Here is a 25,861-nt window from a genome sequence, read left to right as displayed (position 1 = left end):
TAAAGAAATTCAACAAATTGAAATAATTTTTCAAATCAAACAGTAATCCAGGAGCTAAAAAGAATAATAAATGAAATGAAAAATGAAGACTTGGCACAGTGGCTCACGCCTGTAATCCCAGCACTCTGGGAGGCCGAGGCAGGCAGATCACAAGGTCAGGAGATCGAGACCATACTGGCTAACATGGTGAAACCCCGTCTCTACTAAAAATATAAAAAATTAACCAGGCATGGTGGGGGGCACCTGTAGTCCCAGCTAATTGGGAGGTTGAGGCAGGAGAATGGCGTGAACCCAGGAGGCGGAGGTTGCAGTGAGCCAAGATTGCGCCACTGCACTCTAGCCTGGGTGACAGAGCAAGACTCCATCTCAAAAAAAAAAAAAAAAGAAAGAAAGAAAGAAAGGAAGAAAAAATGCAGTAAAGTGCATCAATAGCAGAATGACAAAGCAGAAGAATCACTGATTTCAAAAACGAGCTATCAGAAAATACACATTCAGAGAAGAAAAAAGATAAGCAATGAGAAAAACACAGAGGTTCTATGAAACAGTGTCAAAAGAGCAAATCTGTGTATCACTAGTGTTCAAAAGAGAATAGAAAATGAAAATGGGGAAGAAAGCTTATTTAGAAAAATAATAACAGAAAATGTCCCAACCTGAAGAAAGATATAAATACTCAAGTACAGAAAGGTGAAAGGTAACAAAACAGATTCAATCCAAATAAGATAACCCTAAGACATATATAACCACTCTCTCAAAAGTCAAAGACGGAGAACACTGAAAGCAGCATGAGGAAAAAAAAAGCAAATAACACATAAAAGAATTCCAATATGCCTGACAGGAGTGTTACCAGGAGAAACCCCACAGGCCAAGAGAGAGTGGGATGACATATTCAAAGACAACAAAACTGCCTGCCAAGAATACTGTATAAAGCAAATTTATTCATTAGAAATAAAGACATTCCCAGATTAACAAAAGCTGAAGAAAACCTTTGCAACTAGAACTACATTACAAAAAATACTGAAAGGAGTTGTTCAAACTAGAAGAAAAAATAATAATCTTAATGTGTAACAAAAAAAGTTCAAAACTATAAAACTGACAGGTAAAAATAAATACCTAAACAAATTCAGAATACTCTAACATGGTAATCATGGGTCAAGAAATACTTATATCCCTATTAGGAAGGTTAAAAAACAAAGCAAATAAAAATAATAACAACTAAAATGATTTGGTTAAGGGATAAGCAATATAAGATATAAATTATGACATCAAAAATGCAAAATGTAGAAGAGTAATGAAGTTAAAGAATAGAGTGGGTTTTTCCTTTTCTTCAGGCCAAAATTAACTTATCAATTCAAAATAGCCTTTTAAAATAATAAGATTTTTTTTTGTTAGGCTCAAGGTAAGCAAAAACCAAAAGGCTATAATATATACACTAAAAATAAAAAGCAAGAAATCAAATCATATTGATAGAGAAAAATCACTCAACACAAAGGGAGGCAGTAAGAGAAGAAGAAAGAAAGAAATGTTCTACAAAACAACTAGAAAACAAGTAACAATATGGTAGTACAAAATCTTTACCTACCAATAATTACCTTGAATGTAAAGGGCTTAAATTCTCCAAATAAAAGACAAACAGGGTCAATGAATAAAGAAACAAGACCCAACTACATACTGCCAACAAAAAATTCAATTCACCTTTAAGAATATGCATAGACTTAAAGTAATGAGATGCAAAAACATATTGCAAGCAAATGGAAAACAAAAGTAAGTAGGATTAGCTATACTTCTATTAGACAAAATAGACTTCAAGTCAAAAACTATAAAAACAGATAAATGAGGTCAATATTTACTAATAAAGGGATCAATATAAGAGGATAGAACAATTGAGAATTTACATGTAACCCACACTGGAGTAACTTAATATAGAAAGCAAACATTAATAGATCAAAAGGGAGGTATAGAAAGCAAAACAATAGTAGTAGGGGAATGTTAACACCCAACTTTCAGCAATGGACAGATCATCGAGACAGAAAATAAATGAGGAAACACTGGACATAAACTGAATTTAAGACAAAAATGACTTCACATATGCAAAATATTCCATCCAAAAGCTGCAGAATTCACATTCTTCTCAAATGCATATGGAACATTCTTCAGGATAGCTAATACGTCAGGAAAAAAAGTCTTAATGAATTAAATATATCAAAATCATATGATGTATCTTTTCTGACCATAAGGAAATGCAACTAGGAGAAAAGAGAAGGAACTTCAAACACTGTACAAATAGATAGAAATTAAAGAACATGCTCCTAAACAGCCATGAGTAAATTATAAAATTGACAGTGAAAAAAACAAATGCTGGCATGTATGTGGAGAAAGGGGAACTCTAGACATTTTTTATGGGAATGTAAATTGCTACATCAAAAACAGTTGGAGGTTTCTCAAAAAAATAAAAATATAATACTATATGATCCAGCAATCCCACTATCAGGTGTACGTCCAAAGGAAATAAAATCAGTATGTTGAAGAGACATCAGCACTCCAATGTATTAATATATTGCAGCACTACACACAATAGCCAAAATATAGAATCAACCTAAGTACCAAACATGGATGAATGGATAAAGAAAGTGTGAATAAATAAATAAACACACACACACATATACATACACACATAATGAAATATGTTTCAGCCATGAAAAAGGTCATAAAAAAAATAAAATCCCATCATTTGGGACAACATGGATGAGTTTAGATGACATTTTCTTAAGCGAAATAAGCCAGGCACAGAAAGACAAATACCACAAGATCTCAGTCATATGTGGTATCTTTTTAAAAAAGATCTCATAGACATTAAGAGTATAATGATGATTACAAGAAACTGGAGAGAATAGGAGGGGGGGAGATATGGAGAGGTTGTTTAATGCATACAATGTTACAGATAGGAGGAATACCTACTATGCAATAGAATACAAGAACAGTAGCAAGGTGATTATAGCTAACAATAATGCATTTCAAATAGCTAGAAGAGAGGATTCTGAATGTTCTCACAACAAAGACATTATAAATGTTTAAGGTAATAGATATGTTAATTACCATGATTCGACCATTATACAACATATACCTGTATTAAAACATCACATTGAACCCCATAAAACATGTGCATATTTTGTTTCAATTTAACATAATGATGACAATTTTGTGATGAAATGTATAAATATGCTTATGGAAAAGCTGATGGGTATCTTACTACAGTAAGATTTTTCTGTATTACCAATTGTCTATAATAAATTAATATTATACAATAATGCTATTAAAAACTTTAATTTTATAACATTATCCTTAAAAGCTTAAGGTATTGTTTCACAGAAAATTTACTCTGTGACACCACTAATTAATTCACTCAGGTAAAAACCAAATGTATTGAGTGCCCACTACATGTAAAGACTTAACAGAAGATTTAAAGTAAGAAATGGGTTGCTGTAACAACTTCATGAAATTTCTGGGCATTTGGAAGAATCATTTAAAAAAAAAAGTTTTCACATCTGAATGAGACAGCTAAATTTAGCACTCATATCTAACATCTCCCTCACAGATTAACAGTAAAATAGAAAGTAAAGGTACCAGCAATGATAGGCATTAGGGTGACCTACATGAACAAACCTAGAAGGTATTAATCTACAATACCTCTTGATGATAAAAGAGGTTCCCTGACAAAATGCCACTTAACCCTCCTTTCTGAATAAGAAAAATTCTGAAAACAAAGGTTACTCATAGGGCAGTCAAGAAGCATATCACTGGTATTCTTTCATCCATCTGGCGGAAAGTGTAAACCAAGGAAACCTGACATGGTCTATATATGATGCAGAAAGCCAGTATACTTTAGACCTAACTGCAGAAAAAATACCTGGTGAAAAAAGTCTGGTAATTGTCACACCTTATAACTAGTATGGTAGCAATGGCAAAGGAGAAAGTATATTATAGGAAAGGGACCCAGGCATAATGGCTGTATCAAATACCAACAAGAAAATGATATATTAGTAAGCCTATGATTATGTTATATTCCCCACTACCAAAAGAGTGTTAGATCGACAGGAAATGTAAGCTTGTACATAAGAGTCTGTTGAGGTTACATTGTTGCTTGAAAGGTTCTAATATCATCTAATATCTCAGTAGCTATGGAATACGAATAAAACTAAAGAGAAGTCATCCATTCTATTTTCTCTAAATTTTAAAACCACTCCAGATGGCTCCTCATTTATGGACACACAAACAGGAAAAAATCAAAATAAAATACAATGACAACTCAGCATTTGATATGCAAATAAGTACATAGTTTTGAAAAATAGTTGCTCTGCAACAGATGCGCAACATTTAAAAATATCCTTGTGACAATCTTAATAAATTTTAAAAATATACACAGAAATTTAAGACAAAAATTTACCCAAAGCATTTTTTCAATACATATACCACTTTAAAAGAAATAGGAATTATCAGATGCTAGAAATGAAGAAGAGATTCAAAGTAAGAATAGTAAGGCTAAGTTTGAGCTAGCGACCAAATTTTACTATACATGGAATAGACTAATAAGAACTAGGAGGCATGGGTTCCAAAATCCAGCAGACCAAGAAGATATAATTCTTGGCATCCTAAAGGAAGCAAGCTAAACTGAACCATGTTCATAAAGTGATCCTATCAACTGGAGATACTATTTATGAAAAAGGTATTAAAATACTTTACAAGCTCTGCAAAAAGCAGAAAATAATTTTAAGTTGCCTGGGATATGCGTATGAAAGAAAAACATCACTTGTGAGAACTTAAAGGCTATGTCAGGCTTATATGGTAATTTTAAATTCACATCATACATTTGGTGAACAACCCACCAAGTAAAACATTAATATAAACCTGCGCTGCAAACAAAAAAAACCCCCACAGATATTGTAAAAGCAGATGTAAATGGCCCTTGTAGATACATCCACAACCCAGGTCATACAAATATACTACAAGAAAGGAATTGGTAAAACTTTTTTTACATAAAGGACTAGACAGCGTTTTATGCTTTGCAGGCCACCCTCTGTTACAACTATTCCTTTCTGCAACTGTAGTGCAAAAGCAAACAAACATAATACACAAATAACTGGGTAAAGTCGTACTTTGATAAAAGTTTCTTTACATAAATCTGCAGCAGACCAGATTTGGCCTACCAACCTTGGTTTTTCAAACCCTGACAAGGAAGAGAAAAAAAAATTCTAAATTAAATCTCAAAATAAAAAATTCAAAAACACCATAAAAACCAGGAGATTAAAAAAGAGAGAGCGAGCGAGCTGATTAAAACAAAGAATACACATAAAAGATAAAAATAGGTTGGGCACAGTGGCTCATGCCTGTAATCCTAGCACTTTGGGAGGCCGAGTCCGGCAGATCACGAGGTCAGGAGATTGAGACCATCCTGGCTAACACGGTGAAACACTGTCTCCACTAAAAATACAAAAAATTTAGCCGGGCGTGGTGGCAGGCGCCTGTAGTCCCAGCTACTAGGGAGGTTGAGGCAGGAGAATGGCATGAACCTGGGAGGCGGAGCTTGCAGTGAGCCGAGATCACACCACTGCACTCCAGTCTGGGCGACAGAGCAAGACTCTGTCTCAAAAAAAAAAAAAGATAAAAATATTCAAAAATAATTAAAGATATAAAAAATAAGGGGCCAGGCACAGTGGCTCACGCCTGTAATCCCAGCACTCTGGGAGGCCGAGGTAGGTGGATCACCTGAGGTCAGGAGTTGAAAATCAGCCTGGCCAACACAGCAAAACCCTGTCTCTACTAAAAATACAAAATTAGTCAGGTGTGGTGGCATGCGCCTGTAATCCCAGCTACTCAGGAGGCTGAGGCAGGAGAATTGCTTGAACCCAGGAGGAAGAGGTTGCAGTGAGCTGAGATCGTGCCATTGCACTCCAGTCAGGGCAACAAGAGTGAAATTCTGTCTCAATAAATAAATAAATAAATAAACAAACAAATAAAGACAAAGGGAGGGAGGGAGGGAGAGAGGAAGGGAAGGAAGGAAGGAAGGAAGGAAGGAAGGAAGGAAGGAAGGAAGGAAGGAAGGAAGGAAGGAAGGAAGGAAATAAATAATGCCTGAAGAAGAAAGGTATGATGACAATGTCTCATCAAATAGAGAATATCAACAAAGAAATAAGAATTGTGAAGAAACGTACAATAACAAAAAATACACTATAAGAATTCAACAGAAGATCTGAACTGGTAGAAAAATAATCAGCAAGATTAAAGATAGACTGACAGATTATGTAATCTAAAATACAGACAGAACTAGGAATGAAGAAAAGTAAGCAGAGCTTGGAAAAACATATGGGACATCATTAATTTTACTATCATATGAATAATAGAAACATTGGAAAGAGAGAAGGGAGAAAGAGAAAAGAAACTAAAAAGTATTTGAAAACACAGTTTCTGAAAACTCAAATTTGATGAAAAACATTAACTTACACATGCAAGAAACCTAAAAAACTCTAAATAGGACAAACACAGTAGATTGTATAATCTACAAAAAGACCCATTATAATTAAAATGATGAAAGCAACAACAAGGACAAAATCTTGAAAGAAGAAAGAGAGAAAATCATTTCTCACTTACAAAAAAGCCCAGTAATATTAACAACTGATTTTAAATCAGAAATAATAGAGACCAGTAAGCAGTACAATAATATATACTCAAAAGGACAATGCCAACCAAGAATCCTCTATCAAGCAAAGCTACATTTAAAAAATTAGAGAAATAATGACATTCCTAAATATTAAAACATTAGGAGAATTAGATGCTGGAAGGCTAGCCATACAAGAAATACTAAAGGAGGTTGTTCACAGGAAAGCAAGTGACCCAGATGGTAATTCAACTCCATGCAAAAAGAAAAACAGTAGTGGTAACTATTGTGTAATAATAAAACCAGGAAATGCATATTTATTTTCCTTTTTTCTATTACCTGATATTTTAAAGAATTATTTTTTAATATATGTATATAATGGTATTATTTATCCTATAACCATAAAAATGCAACATCTTTACCAATAAAAGCACAAAATAGGTGAGTCAAGAAAACCTGTGTTGGGCTAAAGATACGATATGATGGTTTGGAGCCACAGGAACAAATAAAGAAAATCAGAAATGGTAAAAAGATTAATATAATAAGAGCTATAAATATATGCTTGCCCTCCTTTCATCATTCAAATTCTTTAAAAGATATAAAATTATATAAAGTAATAATTTTAATAAAGTACTGTTGGGTCCACAACATATATGGATGTAGTAGTAAAAATAAGACAAAAATGAAGAAAAAGAATAGACCTATATGAATAGCATTATTATATCTTACTGGTATTAATATAAATCTGAAAAATATTTTAACAAGTTAAAATGTATATGTTAAAGATTTCTAGGTCTTTCATCTCCTTGGTTAAATTTATTCCTAAGTATTTTAATTATTTGTAGCTACTATAAATGGTATTACCTTCTTGATTTCCTTTTCTCCTAGTCATTGTTCATGTGTAAAAATGCTACTGATTTTTGTGTGTTCATTGGGCATTCTGTAACTTTACCGAATTCATCTGTCAGTACTAACAGTTTCTTGATAGAATCTTTATGCTTTTCTACATATAAGATCATGTAACCTGCAGATAGGTACAATTTGACTCCCTTCTTTCCAATTTAGATCCATTTAATTTCTTGCTTTTGCCTAATTGCTCAGTCTGAAGACTTTCATGACTATGTTAAACAAGAGTGGTGCAAGTGGGCATCCCTGTGTTGTTCCAGTTCTTTAAAAAAAAAGCTTTCGGCTTTCCCTCTTCGGTATTATGATAGCTATGTTCAGACAAGCAAAAACAGGGAATTCATCACCACTAGCCAAGTCCCGAAACAGACACTTCAGGAAGTGAAAGGACAATATTTGCCATTATAAAAACAAATGAAAGTATAAAACTCCCTGATGAAGCAATGACACAAATAAGAAAGAGAAAGGACTCAAATGCTACCACTACAGAAAACTAAAAAGCCACAATGATAAACAAGAGAGAAAGGAACAAAGGATACATAAAACAACCATAAATCATTAACAAAATGCCATAAATAAGCCCTCACATATCAATAGTAATTTTTAATGTAAATGAATTAAACTTTCCACTTAAAAGACACAGACTTGCTAACTCTCAAGTTTAGAGATCCCAGAAGAAGGAGCAGGCACCCATCTGTGCTGTTCTCCAGTCTCCTTGAGTGATATCTCCAGATGCAGGAGCGAAGCAGATGAATAGGGGCTGAAGTGAACCCTCAGCAAACCACAGCAGTCCTACATAAGAGGGACCTGATCATTGAAAGAAAAACAAACAGAAAGCAACAACAACAAAAAAAAGTCCCCACAAAAAACCCTATCCAAGGGTAAACAGCCTCAAAGAAAACAGACAAACTGAAACTCAAACTCAAAACTAGACAAACTCAAGAAGATGAGAAAGAATCAACAACAACAACAACAAAAATGCCAAAAAAGCAAAGGCCAAAGTGCCTATTCTCCTCCGAATGATCACAACATCTCTCCAGCAAGGGCACAGAACTGGACAGATGATGAGATGGACGAATTCACAGAAGTGGGCTTCAGAAGGCAGGTAATAAAAAACTACACTGAGCTAAGGGAAGCTAAGAACCTTGATAAAACATTACAGGAGCTGCTAACTAGGATAACCAGTTTAGAGAGAAACATAAATGATCTGATGGAGCTGAAAAAAACAGCACAAGAACTTCACGAAGCAAACACAAGTATCAATAGCCAAAGTTACAATGTGAAAGAAAAAATATAAGAGTTTGAAAATCACCTTGCTGAAATAAGGCATGCAGACAAGACTACAGAAAAAAAGAATGAAAAGAAACAAAGCTTCCAAGAAACATGGGACCTTGTAAAGAGACCAAACCTGTAATTGATTGGTGTACCTGAAGTAGACAGGGAGAATGCAAACAAGCTGGAAAACACACTTCAGAATATTATCCAGGAGAATTTCCCCAACCTAGCAAGACAGGCCAATATTCAAATTCAGGAAATACAGAGAACACCACTAAGATACTCCATGAGAAGATCAAGCAAAGACACATAATCATCAGATTCTCTAAGGGTGAAATGAAGGCAAAAATGTTAATGGCAGCCAGACAAAAAGACCAGGTCACCTACAAAGGGAAGCCCAACAGACTAACAGTGGACCTCTCAGCAGAAACTCTACAAGCCAGAGGAGACTAGGGACCAATATTCAGCATTCTTAAATAATTTTCAACCCAGAATTTCATATCCAGCCAAACTAAGCTTAATAAGAGGAGAAATAAAATATTTTCCAGACAAGCAAATGCTAAGGAATTTTGTTACCGCCAGGCCTGCCTTGCAAGAGATCCTAAAAGAAGCACTAAATATGGAAAGGAAAAGCCGGTACCAACTACTACTAAAACACACCGAGATATAAAGATCAATGACACTATGAAGAAACTGCATCAACTAGTGTGCAAAATAACCAGAGAGCATCATGATAACAGGATCAAATTCACATATAACAGTATTAATCTTAAATATAAATGAGCTAAATCCCCCAATTAAAAGACACAGACTTACAAACTGGATAAAGAGTCAAGACCAATCAGTGTGCTATATTCAGGAGACCCATCTCATAGGCAAAGACACACACAGGTTCAAAATAAAGGGATGGAGAAAAATTTACCAAGCAAATGAAAAGTTAAAAAAAAAAAAGAAAAGCAGGGGGTGCAATACTAGTCTCCAACAAACAGACTTTAAACCAACAAAGATCAAAAAAGAAAAAAAAAGCATTACATAATAGTAAAGAGAACAATTCAACAAGAGAGTTCAACTATTCTAAATATATATGCACCCAATTACAGGAGCACCCTGATTCATAAAACAAGTTCGTAGAGACCTGTAAAGAGACTTAGACTCCCACACAGTAATAGTGGGACACTTTAACACTCCACTGTCAATATTAGACAGATCGAGACAAAAAATTAAGAAGGATATTCAGGACTTGAACTCAGCTCTGGATCAAGTGGACCTAATAGACATCTACAAAACTCTCCACCCTAAACCAATAGAATATACATTCTTCTCAGTGCCATATGGCACTGATCCTAAAATTGACCACATAATTGGAAGTAAAACACTCCTCAGCAAATGGAAAAGAAGTGAAATCATAAACAGTCTCTCAGACAACAGGGCAATCAAATTAGAACTCAGGATTAAGAAATTCACTCAAAACCACACACTTACATGGAAACTGAACAACCTGCTCCTGAATGACTCTTGGGTAAATAATGAAATTAATGCAGAAAGCAAGAAGTTATTTGAAAACAATGAGAACAAAGAGACAAAATACCAGAATCTCTGGGACACAGCTAAAGGACTGTTCAGAGAGAAATTTATAGCACTAAATACCCACATGAGAAAGCTGGAAAGATCTCAAATTGACACCCTAATATCACAACTAAAAGAACTAAAGAAGCAACAGCAAACAAATCCAAAAGCTAGCAGAAGACAAGAAATAACTGAGATCAGAGCAGAACTAAAAGAGATGGAAACATGAAAAACTCTCCAAAAAAAATCAATGAATCCAGGATAGTTTTTTGAAAAATTAACAAAATAGAATGCTAGCTAGACTAATAAAGAAGGAAAGAAAAAAGCAACAAATAGACACAATAAAAAAATGATAAAGGGGATATGACCACTGACCCCACAGAAATACAGACTACCATCAGAGAATACTATAAACACACCTATGCAAATAAACTAGAAAACCTAGAAGAAATGGATAAATTCCTGGACACATACACCCTCCCAAGAGTAAACCAGGAAGATGTTGAATCCCTGAAGAGACCAGTAACAGTTCTGAAATTGAGGGAGTAATTAATAGCCTACCAACCAAAAAAAGCCCAGGACCAGACAGATTCACAGCCAAATTCTACCAGAGGTACAAACAGGAGCTGGTACCATTCCTACTGAAACTATTCCATACAACTGAAAGTGACAGACTCTTCTCTAACTAATTTTATGACGCCAGCATCAACCTGATACCAAAACCGGGAAGAGACACAACAAAAAAAGAAAATTCTGGCCGATTTCCCTGATGAACATCGATGTGAAAATCCTCAATAAAATACTGGTAAACTGAATCCAGCAGCACATCAGAAAACTTATCCACCAGAAGTCAACTTCATCCCTGGGATGCAAGGCTAGTTCAACATATATAAATCAATAAACATAACTCCTCACATAAACAGAACCAAAGCCAAAAAGTACATGATTATCTCAATAGATGCAGAAAAGGCCTTTGATAAAATTCAACATCCTTTCATGTTAAAACTCTCACTAAACTAGGTATTGATGGAACATAGCTCAATAATAGGAGCTTCTTATGACAATCCCACAGCCAATATCATATTAAATGGGCAAAAGCTGGAAGCATTTGCTTTGAAAACCAGTATAAGGCAAGAATGCTCTCTCTCACCACCCCTATCCATCATGGTACTGGATGTTCTGGCAAGGGCTATCAGGCAAGAGAAAGAAATAAAGGGTATTCAAACAGGAAAAGAAGAAGTCAAGTTTCCTCTGTTTGCAGACAACATGATTTTATGTTTAGAAAACCCCATCATCTCAGCCCAAAAACTACTTAAACTGATAATCAACTTCAGCAAAGTCTCAGGATACAAAATCAGTTTGCAAACATCACAAGCATTCCTTTACACCAACAATACACAAGGAGACAGCCAAATCATGAATGAACTCCCATTCACAATTGTTACAAAGAGAATAAAATACCTAGGAATACAGTTAACAAGGGATATGAAGGACGTCTTCAAGGAGAACTACAAAGCACTGCTCAATGAAATAAGATAGGACATAAACAAATGGAAAAACATTCTATCCTCATGGATAGGAAGAATCAACATCGTAAAAATGGCCACACTGCCCAAAGTAATTTATACATTAAATGCTATTCCCATCAACCTACCATTGACATTCTTCACAGAATTAGAAAAAAACTACTTTAAATTTCATATGGAATCAAAGACCCCCATATAGGCAAGATGATCCTAAGCAAAAAGAACAAAGCTAGAGGCATCATGCTACCTGACTTCAAACTATACTACAAGACTACAGTAACCAAAACAGACGTAGACCAATGGAACAGAACAGAGACCTCAGAAATACCACCACACATCTACAACCATCTAATCTTCAACAAACCTGACAAAAACAAGCAATGGGGAAAGGATATCCTACACAATAAATGGTGCTGGGAAAACTGGCTTGCCATATGCAGAAAACTGAAACTGGACCCATTCCTCACACCTTGTATAAAAATTAACTCAAGATGGATTAAAGAGTTAAATGTAAAACCCAAAACCATAAAAAAAAACCTAGAAGAAAACCTAGACAATAACATTCAGGACACAGGCATGGGCAAAGACTTCATAACGAAAATCCCAAAAGCAGCTGCAACAAAAGTCAAAATTGACAAATAATATCTAATTAAACTAAAGAGCTTCTGCACAGCAAAAGAAACTATCATCAGCATGAACAGGCGACCTACAGAATAGGAGGAAATTTTTGCAATCTACCCATCTGACATAGGTCTAATATCGATAATTTACAAGGAACTTAAACAAATTTACAAGAAGAAAAATGAACAACTCCATAAAAAAACTGGCAAAGGATATGAACAGCCACTTCTCAAAAGAAGACATTTACACAGCCAACAAACATATGAATAAAAGCTCAACATCACTGATCATTAGAGAAATGCAAATCAAAACCACAATGAGATTATTAAAAAGTCAAGAAACAATAGATGCTGGCGAGACTGTGGAGAAATAGGCTCGTTTTTACACTGTGATTCCTCAAGGATCTAGAACCAGAAATACCATTTGACCAAGCAGTTCCATTACTGGGTATATACATAAAGGAATATAAATCATTCTACTATAAAGACACATGCACAGGTATGTTTATTATAGAACTACTTGCAATAGCAAAGTCACGGAACCAACCAAAACGCCCATTAATGATAGACTAGATATAGAAAATGTGGTTCATATACACCATGGAATACTGCATAGCCACAAAGTAATGAGATCATGTCCTTTGCAGGGACATGGATGAAGCTGGAAGTCATCATCCTCAGCCAACTAACACAGGAACAGAAAATGAAACACTACATGTTCTCACTCCTAAGTGGGAGTTGAACAATGAGAACACATGGACACAGGGAGGGGAACAACATGACCAGGGCCTGTTGCGGGGTTGTGGGTGAGGGGAGGGAACTCAGAGGATGGCTCAATAGGAGCAGCAAACCACCATGTCGTACATATACCTATGGAACCTGCATGTTCTGCACATGTACCCCAGAACTTAAACTAAATAACAAAATATTTAAAAAGAAATGAAAGCTAATCATGATATTCCATTAATTCATTTAGCCTATCTAATGATTCTAACAGAATACCAGCTGCATAACTGAGATAGATATAGTCTATGGAAAAATTTTTTATCTTTGACATTTTAGTCTCATTTTCATTGTTCTTTTCTCCTAAAGCTAAATTTCCTTTATTATAAGAATGGAAAACTCCTTCTAGGATCCCTTAAGCAGAAACTGAAATTGTTTCCATCACATTATTATTACCTGGACACTGGATAAAGGACCACTCATAGCTCTTTTCTTTGGGGCAAAGATTGGTGTCAAGAACCATCTCATTGTGGTGCATTCCAATAAGCTTCATTGGTCCCCGTGAAGAACCTTCAATGCAATGTCCTCTTCCTGTATTACTAGGATCATTGCACCAGCCACATCCAGGCTGTTCCAAACACTGTCCACAGGTTCTCAATCCAGAACAATTTTGAGCTGCGTGACAGGAACATTGACAAATATGTTAACCTGACTATACATTCAAACAGAATTATAGGCTAATAAAAAAATAAATATGATCATGATAAAAACAATGAAGGGTCATCTATAGTTAATATAAACATTTTTGCAATAATACTTACAAGACAGCAATTACTAAAAGCAAATAAAACATATATCACAAACAAAGAGGAGATAAACAGGCCGCCATAGGAGTGAAAAAAGGTGTGGTTAACCATGACTTGGAGAAAAATAAAATCAGTACTGAAGACTCCTGAAAATTTTGGCAGTACTAGAATTTTTGGGGAGCTCATCTAGGGCCCTACAGACCACCTTTATTATTGTCTGTGATATAAAGCCATGTTAGCTGTTCTTGTTTTGCCTCGTAAGAACCTTCAACAAAAGAACATCCTGTATTCTGCCTGTGGACATCCAGTGTAAGTGATGTCTGCCCATTTCCTGAGATTGCTGGGCTATATTTGGACTACCTGTTACAGATAATGCTCCTCACAAGGGTCCAAGATACTAGTATTTGGCTACTATGTGATGAATAAACTTAATCTCATCCAAAAACCCAAGCTGGGTGGGAACATGAAAACCTGGTACTCTCCTTCAGCCAGGCAACCAGAGCACACATTCTAATTTTCAGGCTATAAAACACTCCATGGCTCATTTGCTGATATTCAACCTTTGTTGTTGTTGGTTCTTTGTCTTTTTGTTTTTTGATTCAGGTATAACCTATGAGACTCAACAAAGCCTATGAATATGGTAATGTTTGTCAAAGATAAGCAGACATTATAGTCAAAACATCACAGTCATAGCCATTGCTATGAAATACTTTAAACTTTGACTTAACAACCAAAGCATCTTACATTAAGCTGAGAGACTTTTCATATTTACATAGTTACTTTTACTATTATTTAGCTAGGAATAGTATATTTTGTCTTGGGGATTATTTATAAATAGAAGATAGTGACAGACATACAAGGCATATGAATGATGTCTTCTGGTCACATGAAAGAAAAAACAATGGAAGAAAAAAATGGTAGATTTCTGGCAGACTCAATTTCATTGTATGTTAATGGCTTAGCTGCCACTCAGTTGTTTAATGCTACTGGAAACAAAAACATTCCTAAGAAAAACTACAAACAACAATGGCACAAATTTCTCAGTGAACATCAGGAACTTGATATCGTTGACTGTGCACAGATAATAGGATATTGGACTTAAAAATTTACCAATTATAACATTATTTGTAGTTGTCAATCCTTTGAGGGGTAAGGATCTCATACCTTCATAGGAAGGTAGAGACTTAAGTACCATCTCTTGTATTTTCTTAATAAGAAATAAAAAAGGAAGAATACTCTTTGAGTCATTAAATAAAAGTGGCTAATGTTAAATTTGTAGATAAATAATTCATTGACACAGAGTCTTCCTTTAAAATCTTACATTTTTTCAACAGTACACAGTGCTAAATGACACAATTTTTTAAATCCTTAGATAACTGAACATTTACTATTTACCATATCCCTCCTTAGTTTTGTTGGTTTAAAATACTTATCATATATCTATGGTTAGTTAACCCACAGTATTGCTAACTAGTTTATTCTAATTGTTTTCAAAAGTATATTGGGTTACTATGCTATCAATAGGACACAAGGGAAAATATCTAATTAGTAATATTGGCTTGGCATTCCAATTATTTACTATCATGTAATGATTTGTATCATATATCATGTGAGGAGAAAGTAAATCTTTAGTGAGACTCACCCTTAATAAATCAAATTTTTTAATATTGTCATACAGGTATTTCCTAAGACAGTAAGTTTTATTTTAAAACTATCTTTTTTTAAGAAAGGATCATGATACCTGCTTTAGCAACAGCCAGATTTTACCTGTGGACACCACCTATTGACCTAAAGTCTGAATTGTTCAACCCAGTGAATAAAACACTGGGGAAAGAAAAAATAAATAAATAAAAAAGTCACACCACTGGCAAATGAAATAAGCTTCATGATATCTCTGCCATTCCAACCCCACAGGAGACAGTGAACCTGCTTATAAATGGAGCACATCACTACTACATCCAGCATCTGAGAAAGCCACCATGAAAAGGCCCTCCCACCAAGGAACTCATACAGAGTCTTCACGACTAAAAGCAACAAGAGCCAAATTAGATTAAAATAAACTACAAACATTAAAGTCACATCCTCAAGGGGAAAAAAAGAAATGAAAAAAGCACAGTTGAATCAAAAATAAATTCAAAAATAATTATAAGGGCCACAGAAGTATGAAGGGACCAGAAAAATAATTCTGGCAATACGAAAAACTGGGGTTTTATAATATCGCCAAAAGATCAAACTAGCTCTTCAGCATAGATCCAAACCAAGATGAAATCCTTGATTTGCCAGACGAAGAATTCAGAACTACTATGTTACTCAAGAAGATAAAAGAGAAAGGTGAAAACCAACATAAGAAAATTTAAAAAAACAATTCAGGATATAAGTAAAAATATTAACAAAACATTAAAAAAAAACTTCTGGAAATGAAAGGCACATTTAGAAAATTGCAAAATCCAAGTGGAAAGTTTTAACAACACTTTGTCTTAGACAAATACTACTCTAAGACAAAGTAGAAGAAATAATTTCAGACCTCATAGGCAAAGCTTTTGAATTATACCAATCAAACAAAAATAAAGAAAAAATAATTTTAAAAAGGAACAAAGTATCCAAGAAATATGAGATTAGGTAAAACAGGCAAACCTAAGAATCACTGGTGTTCCTGAGGGAAAAGAAAAAGAAAAACATTTGAAAAACTTATTTGAGGGAATAACTTGAGAAAGACATCCCTGGCCTTCCTAGAGATTTAGACACCCAAATACAAGAAGCTCAAAGAGCTCCTGAGAGATTCAGTGCGCAAATGACATTACCAATGTATATAGTCATCATTCTATCTGAAGTCAACATGAACAAAAGAATTCTAAGAGCACTAAGACAAAAGTATCAGATAATCTATAAAGAAACACCTATCAGACTAATAGTAGATTTCTCAGCAGAAACCTTACAAGCCAGAAGGGATCGAGGTTCTCTATTTACCCTCCCTAAGCAGAATAACTGCCAGCCAATAATTTTGTATCCAGCAAAACTAACTTTCATAAATGAAGGAGAAATAAAGTCCTTTTGAGACAAGCAAATGCTAAGGATTTTGTCACTAACAGACCAGCCCTACAACAAAAGCTAAAAGGAGTTCTAAATCTGAAAATGAAAGGTCAGTATGCACCAGAATAGAACCTCTTGAAAGTATAAAACTCACAGGGCCTATAAAGTAATAACACAATGAGGAAAACAAAGTAACTAGGTAACAATCAACATGATGACTAGAAATGTACCCCACATCTCAATATTAATGTTACATGTAAATGGTATAAATGCTCCACATAAAAGATATAGATTGATAGAATGGATGAAAAACCACAAACGAAATATCTGCTATCTTCAAGAGACCCATCTAACATTTAAAGATTCTTATAGACTCAGGTAAAGGGGTGGAAAAAGATATTCAATCCAAATGGAAACCGAAAGCAAGCAGGAGTAGCTATTCTTGTATCAGATAAAACAGACTTTAAAGGAACAACAGTAAAGAAAAAAAACAAAGAAGTTCATTATATAATGATAAAAGTATCAATGCAACAAGAAGATATTACAATCTAAAATATATATTCATCTAACACTAGAGCTCCCAAAATCATAAAACAATCACTACTAGACCTAAGAAAGAGATAGACAGCAGCACAATAATTGTGGAGGACTTCAACACTTCACTACACAGATCGTCAAAGCAGAAAGTCATCAAAGAAACACTGGACTTAAATTACACTCTAGAACAAATGGACCTAACAGATATTAACAGAACATTCTACCCAAGAACTGCAGAATATGCATTCTTCTCATCAGCATATGGAACATTTTCCAAGATAGACCATATGACAGGCGACAAAACAAGTCTCAATAAGTTCTAAAAAATAAAAATCAGCCAGGCATGGTGACTCATGCCTGTAATCCCAGCACTTTGGGAGGCCAAGGCGGGTGGATCATGAGGTCAGGAGTTTGAGACCAGCCTGACAAACATGGTGAAACCTCGCTCTACTAAAAATACAAAAATTAGCTGGGTGTGGTGGCATGTGCCCGTAACTCCAGCTACTCGGGAGGCTGAGGTAGAAAAATTGCTTGAATCCGGGAGGCGGAGGTTGCAGTGAGCCGAGATTGTGCCACGGCACTCCAGCCTGGGCCACAAAGCAAGATTCTGTCTCAAAAACAAACAAACAAAAAAAATCAAAATCATATCAAGTATCTTCTCAGACCATAGCAGAATGAAACTAGAAATCAATTCCAAAAGGAACCTTCAAAGCTATGTAAATACATGGAAATTTAACAATCTGCTCCTGAATGATTTTGGGGTTAACATTAAATCAAGATGGAAAGTTTTAAATTGTGCAAAAAGAACAATAACTGTGATACAAGTTATCTAAACCTTGAATATAGCAAAAGCTGTGCTAAGAGAAAAGTTTATAGCACTAAGTGCCTGCATCAAAAAGTCTGCTAGATCACACACTGACAACCTAATGTCACATCTCAAGGAACTAGAGAAATAAGAACAAAACAAACCCAAAGCTAGCAGATTAAATTAAAGGACAAATATCAGACCAGAACTAAATAAAATTGAAACCAAGAAAATACAAAAGACCAATGAAATGAAACATTGTCTTTTTGAAAAGATAAAATTGATAGACCATTAGTTAGATTAACAAATGAGAGGATTCAAATAAGTTTAATTAGAAATGAAAACTGAGACATTACAAACAACATCACAGAAATACAAAATATCATTTGAGACAACTCTGAACACTTCTATGCATACAAACTAGAATATCTAGTGGAAATGGAAAAATTCCTAGAAACATACAACTCTTCTAACTTAAATCAGGAAGAAATCAAAACCCTGAACAGATCGATAACAAGCAGTGGGACTGAATCAGTAATACAAATTTGCCAGCCAAAAAGTCAAGGGTCGGAGGATTCACAGCCGAATTCTACTAGATATTCAAAGAATTGGTACCAATCCTACTGAAACTGTTGCAAAAGACTCAGAAAGGAAATTTTTCCTAACTCATTCTATGAAGCCAGTATCACCCTGATAGCACAATCAGGGAAGAAAACAAGAAAACCACAGACTAATATCCCTGATGAACATAAATGAAAAAATCCTCAACAAAATACTAGCAAGCTGAATCCAATGGCACATCAAAAAGATAATTCATCATGATTAAGTAGGTTTCATCCCAGGGATGGTTCAACATATGCAAGTCAATAATTATGATTCATCATATAAAATGAATTAAAAACAAAAGTGATATGATAATCTCAAATAATTACAGGAAAAGCACTCATTAAAATCCAGCATATCTTTATAATTAAAAACCCTCAACAAACTAGGCAGAGAAGGAACATACCACACAATAATAAAAGCCATATATGACAAACCCACAGCAAACATCATAGTGAATGGGAAAATGTTGAAAGCATTACCTCCAAGTACTAGAAGAAGATAGGTAGGCCCACTTTCATCACTTCTATTTAACATAGTACTGGAAATCCTACCCAGAGCAATCAGGCAAGAGAAAGAAATAAAGGGCATCCAACTAGGAAACAAGGAAGTCAAACTATCCTTTTTTGCCAATGATATGATTGTATACCTAGAAAACCCTAAAGACTATGATGTGATTTTATACTGTATACCTAGAAAACCCTAAAGACTTTGATATGATCATATACCTAGAAAACCCTAAGGAGTCCTTGTCCAAAAGACTCCTAGATTTGATAAATCAATTCAGTAAAACAATGTACACAAATCAGTAGCACTGCTATACACCAAAAATGACCACCCTGAGAATCAAATCAAGAACTCAACCCCTTTCACAACAAATAAAATATCTAGGAATATACTTAACCAAGGAGGTAAAATATCCCTACAAGGAGAACTACAAAACACTGCTGAAAGAAATCACAGATGACAAAAACAAATAGAAACACATCCCACATTCATGGGTTGGAAGAAATGATATCATGAGAATAATCACACTGCCCAAAATAATCTACAGGTTCAATGCAATTCCAGTCAAATCACCAACATCATTTTTCACAAAATTAGAAAAATAATCCTAAAATTCATATAGAACGAAAAAAGAGCCTAAATAGCCAAACCAATCCTAAGTAAAAATAACAAATCTGGAGGCATCATATTACCTGACTTCAAATTGTATTATAAGACTATGGTAATCAAAAGATACATAGAAAAATGGGGATACACAGAAAAATGGAACAGAATAGAGAACCCAGATATAAAGCCAAATACTTACAACCAACTGATTTTTTGGCAAATTATACAAAAACATAAATTGGGGAAAAGATACCCTATTCAATAAATGGTGCTGAGATAACTGGGTCAACACACGTAGAAGAATGAAACTGGATCTATGTCTCTTGCCATATACAAAAATCAACTCAAGATGGATTAAAGATTTAAATCTAACACCTGAAACCATAAAAATTCTGGAAGAAACCTAAGGAAAACTCTTCTGGACACTGGCATAAGCGATTTTGACTACGACCCCAAAATCAAATGCAACAAAAACAAAAATACATAAAAGGAACCTAATTAAACTCAAAAGCTTCTACACAGCAAAATAGATAATTATCCAAGTAAGCAGACAACACACAAGACAGGAGAAAATATTTGCAAACTATGCATCTGACAGAGGACTACTATCCAGAATCTACAAGGAACTCAAACATATCAGCAACAAGAAAACAAATAATCCCATCAAAAAGTAGACAAATGACATGAATAGATACTTGTCGAAAGATGATACACAAATGGCCAACAAAAATGAAAAATGTTCACATCACTAATCATCAGGGAAATGTAAATTTAAACCACAATGAGATATCACCTTACCCCAGACAAAATGGACATTATTAAAGGGTCAAAAAACAATAGATGTTGGCATGGGTACAGTGAAAAGGGAAAGCTTATACACTGCTGGTGGTAATGTAAATTATTACAACCTCTATGAAAAACAGTATGAAGGTTTCCTGAAAAACTAAAAGTAGATCTACCATTCAATCCAGTAATCCTACTGCTGGGTGTCTACCCAAAGGAAAATAAGTCATTATATCAAAAAGATACCTGCATACATGTGTTTATCACAGCACAATTCACAACTGCAAAGATATGGAACCAACCTAAGTGACAATCTAGTGACAAGTGGATAAAGAAAATGTGTTATACATACACCACGGAATATTACTGAGCCATTAAAAAGAAGAAAATAATGTCTTTTGCAGCAACTTGGATGGAGCCAACAGCATTGTTCTAAGTGAAATAACTCAAGAATGGAAAAACAAATAGTATGTGTTGTCACTTATAAGTGGGAGCTAAGCTATGGGTTCACAGAGCCATACAGAGTGGTATAATTGACAATGAAGACTCAGAAGAGCAAAGGAGGGAGACGAGGGATAAAAAAAAAACTATATGTTGGGTACAATGTACACTACTCAGGTGACAGGTGCACTAAAATCTCAGACTTCACCAGTATACAATTCATCCATATAACTAAAAAACAATTGTACCCCTACAGCCACTGAAATTTTAAAAATTAAATTTAATTTTAAAAATAAATAAGACCAGGCGCGGTGGCTCATGACTGTAATCCCAGCACTTAGGGAGATCGAGGCGGACAGATCACGAGGTCAGGAGATCAAGACCATCCTGGCTAACATAGTGAAACCCCGTCTCTACTAAAAATACAAAAAAAATTAGCCGGGCGTGGTGGTGGGCTCCTGTAGACCCAGCTACTCAGGAGGCTGAGGCAGGAGAATGGTGTGAACCCAGGAGGTGGAGTTTGCAGTGAGCCGAGATGGCACCACTTCACTGCAGCCTGGGCGACAGAGCGAGACTCCGTTTAAAATAAAATAAAATAAATAAATAAATAAATAGTCCTTATAGGACTAAAATTTCAAAACCAAAAAATAGCAAAGACAATCATTAAAATATCTTAAGGTGCATCATGGACAAATTAAATCTGAACTGTTCTCAATACAACATTCTTATTCATGTTTCCAAACAGCTGGGGAAACCTTAGCTTACATACAGAATCCTGGGTTTTCCGTACTGACAACGAGAAACTATTAATCTTCTAGTTCTGCTTATCTATTAGATTTAGCCTTCAATAATAAGTTCAAAAATGTCAAGTTCAGAGCAACATCATAATTCTCTTGGATTTCATTTCAGATATAAAGATATTAAATAAGGTAATGCTGATTTTGTTTTTCAAGAGTAGAAAGCAACATGCATTTTAACAGAAAATTACTATTTAGCAGGGACTCAAAAACTGACATATGCTAATTTTTCTTCTCTTTCTTATAGAAGATACGAGAAACCTTATGCAGGCTATGCTATTGTTCCTAAAGTTACGTGTGGTATAAGGACTTGTATGAAATGTGGGTAATTGGAGCAATCCTTTTTATTTTATTTATTTTTGGCTTTTCAAAAGATCAAGTTGTAAAATATCCAATATGGTTTTTCAAACGGGTAAGAATATTAAAAAACCAACCTGTAAGAAATTGTCATCAAATTTTAAAAATTATTACCTTTCTTAATTGTGAAAGTGTTTAAAATTGAACACATAAACTTACAAATACTGAAAAAAATATAGATTTGTGAGATAATACCTTATCCTCAAGTTGTGTATTATTCTATTTTACTATATCAATTTAATTGCATTTTCATTTGAACCTTTATACATTTAGGACTAAATCTCCTACTATTGCTTTAAACATTGCCCTGGAATTCATTTTCACAAGTAGAATATCTGACTATCCAAAATATATCAATTATTAATAACGCCAAATATTAGCAAAGCTTTCTCAGAAACCATTAGTCAAAAATTGTCTTAATATATATTTCCTCTCTTCAATTTGTGAATTTTAAACAATGATATCACAATATTATAACTGAAAAATACTGGAAAATATTGCAAAATCCTATTTGTTTCTCCTTTCCAAAGAAAAATTTCCCTTAATTTCTATTTACCAGTAAACCTCAAATGAACATTGAGGCAACTTCCTGAAGGCAACTAAAAGACCACTTCCAATACAAAGTTTTGTTGATAAGTATAAAAGTATTTTAAAGACTCAAATGTTAAATGAATAGACATGTGTAGTAGAAAACGATAATGTAAATATATATAATTTATCCTGAAAAGTTAAAAAGTTAAAGTCAACAGCATACTAAAACCATTGCCGAGAAGCTGACACCTACGAAAGAGTAACACTCAGCTACTTTTAAATTGTATTTTGAACAAGAATGTCATTGTACTCCTAGTCCCTATTGTATTTCCTGGCATTTCTTCACTACTCTACAAATGTTTGTTGGTTAAAAACATGGGAAAAATTAAACAATGAAGGAGTTCGTTATTCACAGATAGTGGATCACTGCCAGGTAACTACTACTTCCAGAAATACAAAGTCTCCTTGAGGCAATGTCCAATGCCCTTCTTCCCCACAACGACACACAGGTGTATAATAAAAAATCTGTGGAGGCCGGGCGCAGTTGCTCACACCTGTAATCCCAGCATGTTGGGAGGCCAAGGTGGGCAGATTACTTGAAGTCAGGAGTTCAAGACCACCTGGCCAACATGGTGAAACCCCATCTCTACTAAAAACACTAAAATCATCCAGGCATGGGGGTAGGCGCCTGTAGTCCCAGCTACTCGGGAGGCTGCGGCAGGAGAATTGCTTGAACCCAGGAGGCGGAGATTGCACTGAGCCAAGACTGTGCCACTGCACTCCAGCCTGGGTGACAGAGCAAGACCCTGTCTCTAAAAAACAAAACAAACAAACAAACCCTGTGGAATAGAAATAACTGTTAGAGTAGTCCTGGACATTATCAGCACAAATGATCTATATACAGCTTCCGGAAAGACGAACTTGACAACAGAACAGAGAACGGAACTACAGAGAAGAAAAAATAGCAAACTAGACTACCTGCTCAAGGAACAAATGGTAGAAGTAGACAATGAAGCCTCTAGAATAATCAAGAAAACAAAAGAAGCAAAAGATCAAAAACAAGAGACACAATGACAGACCTGAAGATCTGATGTATGCTTGCCTAGCTGACAATTCCACCAGCAGTATATAGTTATCATTATTTGATTTGTCAGTGGTAGAAATTTAATTCATACCTGTGTTAAAATAGTGAATTATGTTTCACTAACCTTCTCAAAAAAAATCAGTTACAACAATTTTTATATTTGTACTATATAATTACAGTGTTTTCAAAAAACTTATTTCAACTAAATAAAAAGTCCCAAGTAAAGGATTATAAAAGGAAAAATAGCTAAATATTAGCAAACAAAAATACAAAAAATATGAATAGAGTTAAGAGATATTAAGATATATCTAGACATTCTAGCAACTATTTTAATATTTGCAACAAGAGTAAAGATAAGAAAACATGTATTTTAAGACATTACAGAACATTTTTAGCAGATGAAGAAACAAACCACTCTTCAGATTTAAAGAGCCAATGAGAAAATCTAAAAAATCTAAAAATGATTTTCTTCAATGAAAAACTGCAAAAAAAAATTAATTTTAAAGAACCATATCAATCACTGAAAAACTGAATTAAAACCATGAAAAATTTTAGAATGCCAACAAGAAAGAAAAAAATCTTAAAAGCTCCCAAAGGGGGGATAAAAAAGATGTTCCACAAAGGAATGAAAATTAGATTGGCATTGGCATTCTCATCCACAACACTGAATGCTAAAGAGGTTCCAAGGAAAAAATTACTTAGAATACTACATTTAGCCATTTTATCATTCAAGTGAAAATGAAAAGTATACTTTTAGACATGCAAAGACTCAAAAGTTTATGTCACAAATTTATTTGAAAAAATTTACTAAAGATTGTTTACCAACGGTTAAAATGGTAAAATTTACGTTATGTGTGTTACACCACCAAAAAAATTGTGAGAAAACAAAAAAGTAGAACAAATGAGAAGGAATGGGATGTAAGAAAAACTTGTGAGAACATAAGCTTAATTCTAAATAATTTTTAGAAAGTTGTTAAGAGAATAAGAGCTTAGACTTTCACAAACCACTTTTTCCCTACTTTTTAGCCTTTTTTACTGTGAAATATAACACATATACAATTACATAAAGAAAAATATAAGATTAATAAATTATTATACACACACACACTGGACCTGCACAAAGCCTACCAGTGGATCACTGCCTCTCTTGTCTCATTTCCTAATCGGCACCCCTAAACTTCTCCCAGCAACATCCTCTAGCTGACATTTTTGAGAATAAACTTTTGCCTTACTCTATAGTTTTACCACCTAAACACACATTTCTAAACAACATAGTGTAGTTTTGACTATTTTTGAACTTTATACCTAAATGTAGTCAAACAGTATGTAATCTTTCATGCTAGCTTCATTCATTGAACAATAATGTTTGTGGAGAGACAACCATGACTATCGAGGCAGGACAAGGCGCTCATTGTCTCATTCCCCACAAGTCTTCAACTCTTGTATTCAACTCTCCTGGGCAGCTGGCTCCCAGTTTTGAAATGTTCTGCTGTGCTAAAAAGGCCATTTTATGCCTGAAACCACTACACTGCCACACACTTGATCAGGTACAACACCCCCATTCCTTATCACAATCCCTAAAAAGGGATATCAACAGGGAGCTCAACCCATAATACATCCAACCATGCCCATCCCAGGCATATCTCTCCACTTGATGCCAAGAGCCTGAAGAAACAAATGAACACAACAGCTGCAGCTGGGATTCTAGCCTG

The 25,861-nt window shown here is 34.7% G+C and overlaps 1 protein-coding gene across 1 annotated transcript in view; it reads right to left on the bottom strand.

Annotated features, from left to right (window-relative positions):
- The window catches only part of ATRNL1 (attractin like 1), an 831,601-nt gene that overhangs the window by 607,955 nt on the left and 197,785 nt on the right, over positions 1–25,861 (bottom strand). The window contains exon 18 of the mRNA XM_025396530.1: positions 13,719–13,937. Coding sequence (XP_025252315.1) covers positions 13,719–13,937 — 219 coding nt within the window. The remainder of the gene's footprint in view (positions 1–13,718; positions 13,938–25,861) is intronic.

This window comes from Theropithecus gelada, chromosome 9 (genome assembly GCF_003255815.1).
Source record: "Theropithecus gelada isolate Dixy chromosome 9, Tgel_1.0, whole genome shotgun sequence".
Lineage (NCBI taxonomy): Eukaryota > Metazoa > Chordata > Mammalia > Primates > Cercopithecidae > Theropithecus > Theropithecus gelada.
The sequence above is the reverse complement of the archived record's forward strand: the minus strand, read 5'-3'. Positions and strand labels throughout refer to the sequence as shown.